Genomic DNA, 2898 nt, shown 5'->3' with positions numbered 1-2898 from the left:
TTCGAGGTGGACGGCGAGGGTGATGTCATCATGACGGAGGCCGACCCCATCGAGCTGCAGAGCACCTACTCCTGCTTCATGGCGTCGCCGCCGCTGGTCGTCAACTTCACCTATGCGCTGCCCCAGCCCGTGGTCGAGGTGCCGCCGGTGGACCCCATGACCACCCTGGGGCTGCCCCCCTTCTCGTCGCTGGATGACCTGCGCAGCTCCCTCAAGATGCCGCAGGTGATGAGGGGTGGCGGGCACGGTTGGGTTGCAGTGGCGCTCAGCGGAACGCTCGACCACCTGCCCGGCTTGGTCCCACGCATCATGCCTTGCGAGTGCAGCCCGGCAGCTGTCTGTCTTTTGGCTTCTGCAACTGTTTGATCTCACGCACCAAACTCAGCCCTCTCAATAACTAAATCCACTAGCCCCGCCTCACCCATTCACACATCTTCTCAGGCACCGATCAAGCCGCCGCGCGCCGCCTCTTCCTGGGACCACTCGCCGTCGCCCCTGGCCTTCAGCCCCAGGCTGGCGCTGGCCGAGGTCGTGAGCACCGCCGAGTCCACCAAGCTGGTGAGCCCCCTGCCTCAGCCCCATCGTACGGGATGCCCCTGCTGGCAGCCGCCCTTGTTGCTCCGATGCGGGCCCCTGTGCAGGCCCGCTCCCCTCAGCATTATCCAAATCATCGATCCAGCCCTGGTGCGAATACACCAAAAACTTGAACCCCGCCCAGGTGGCCAGGAAGGTGAGGCAGGTCACCTGCACCGCGGGCCCCGCGTTCAACACGCGCAGCACCAGCCGCCGCGACAGCGCCATTGCCTACCGCACGCGCGCGCGCAGCATCTGGTGAGCCCCCCGGCTGGTGACCCCCGCTGACTACGCCGAGTGCCACGAGGTAGGTAAGGAAGGTGAGTGGGCACGGTAAGTCCCACTTCCTTATCACTGTCCTACTTCCTTTCCACTTAATGCCATGCTAACGACCGCCCGCCCACTAAATCAACTCCGCCCGTTGAAGCCGCGCCGCCAACGCCGCGCACAAACAAGATAAGTGTTGTCTTGCAACCAATGCTCGAATCAAGGTGAGCAAGAGGGTCGGGGTGCGTCCTGGGCGCTACTGTATGCGCGCGCGGACGCCACCAGCTTCGCGTCTTACACAGTCGTGTCATCATTGCGGTCCGCGCTCATCCTGCGCCGCCTTTTCCCCCAACCCATCCAATAGGTGTGCTGACAACCAAACGCCTTGCGGAGACAACTCTGCGCCCGCCTGAGTGCCATCGAGCCTGCTCGTTGTGAGGTGGTGCCAAAACCCTCCAGATGAGTGATGCTTGCTGGTCATGCATTTGATGGGGTGGGTTAGCAAGGGTCCACGGGAGGCTCGGGGTCTGTGTTGGATTTTGACAGCTGACATGATGGGTTAGTGCGGTTGTGCTGCAGGGCTGGCACCGCGCTGTTGCAATGTTGGTCGGTTTGACCCTGACCCTGCCGACGCTGCCCCTTACCCTGCCAGGTGTGAAACAGAGCGCGCCACAGCCTCGGAGAAGGAGCACATCCAACCCCAAGTGTACAGACCAGGCTTTGTTGGTGAGTAAGCCTTTCACGTACGCATCACGGGTGTGTCGGCCTCGTCACGTTTCACGGGCCATGACCTGCAGCTCTTGTGAGGCACACAACGGCATGGTTTGGCCACAGACCCCAAACTTCATCTGCACATATAGCTGCTGTCAGGTTCACATGCATCTCAATATCACACAAGTGTCATGCAAACAATTGGCAAATGGCGAGTCAGATGTGCGTGTGCCGTCCCGTTTGCAGGGTTGTCTGTGATTTTCGTGTGGTGCCCACCTGGTGCCCCACCCCCTCCCCCAGCCCCGCCAAACCCCAGCCTCTCGACACAAGCGTACCTTGATGTCAAAGGCTCCGATCCTCACAACTCAAGAAACAAAAGTGCGCATGGGGGCAGGCCAGCGCGGTTGGCAGGCTGGGTGTGCTAGGTCCCTCGCTGCCGCTGCTGCTGTACCCACGCGCAGTATTCCCTGAACCCCACCCAACCAGGGGCGCGGCCTGGCACCGCCAAATCAAGGAGCGCAATCAAGTCCCCGTATTCAGCTAGCTGCCAGGAGACTGGCTCTCCGTGACCGTGCACGTTGCGGCTGCTGGTTGTGCGGCGTTATCCAGTTTCTTCGCTTGACTGTGGTGTGTGCCTTTTAATGCATTGTGCAATCCTGCACCTGCGCTGCCCTCTTTGTAAGTCTTTGAGTGATGCTTTGCAGCAGTGCCAGGGTCTGTGCCACTGGGAGATTTTACGTTGTGGCAGGCGCTTGCCTGGCGTGGCCAGCTTTGAATGCTCAGTCAGCAAGGCGTTGCAGGTTCAAGCCACAATTTGTGACAAATTCTCCTTGTTGCCTGTTGCAAGCTTTGCTCCTCGCTTGATTTTGTGAGAGGTGCCTGTGCACCACCCACATGCCGACAGGCCCATTGCTGCTGTGGCTGCTGACCCGCCACGAAGCCGCCTGCTCTTGTGTCTCTTTTGTGTGCTGCGTGCGAGGCTTTGAAACGCATCCTCCTGCATACATTGCCACCAGTGCACGCTGTAGGTCTTGCAGTACAAGGCGTTCCCTGGTTGCCTCATGTGGTGTCGCGTTGCTGACCTCTGAACATGTGTCGGTAATGTCATACGGGTCGTAGTCACTGACAGTCTCAGGCTCGGCTTCCACCCACCACCCTTGCTTTACGCCTGAGCAAGAAATCTCAAGAAATATGGCAGAGCACAAGCAAATTACACCAGAGAGAAGAGGCATACACCTCAAAAATCATTGAACACTCCCCTCGCGCATTTCCTGCTCAAAGACACACACCAAGCGGGGTACGCCTGCCCCCCCGCCTGCGCTCTCCCGCTCGCTCTCACCGCCGCTG

The 2898-nt window shown here is 59.9% G+C and overlaps 1 protein-coding gene across 1 annotated transcript; it reads left to right on the top strand.

Moving 5' to 3' along the window:
* Positions 1-30: 30 nt before the first annotated feature.
* Positions 31-835, top strand: MNEG_0564 (hypothetical protein; the record flags this gene model as incomplete). Its single annotated transcript, XM_014050961.1, has 3 exons — positions 31-225; positions 442-558; positions 719-835. The coding sequence occupies 3 exons, from the start codon at positions 31-33 to the stop codon at positions 833-835; spliced, it is 429 nt and encodes a 142-aa protein (XP_013906415.1).
* Positions 836-2898: the final 2063 nt, after the last annotated feature.

Source organism: Monoraphidium neglectum (genome assembly GCF_000611645.1).
Source record: "Monoraphidium neglectum strain SAG 48.87 unplaced genomic scaffold scaffold00047, whole genome shotgun sequence".
Taxonomy (NCBI): Eukaryota; Viridiplantae; Chlorophyta; class Chlorophyceae; order Sphaeropleales; family Selenastraceae; genus Monoraphidium; species Monoraphidium neglectum.
Note: the sequence above shows the minus strand (reverse complement) of the source record. Positions and strands in the feature narration are given on the sequence as shown.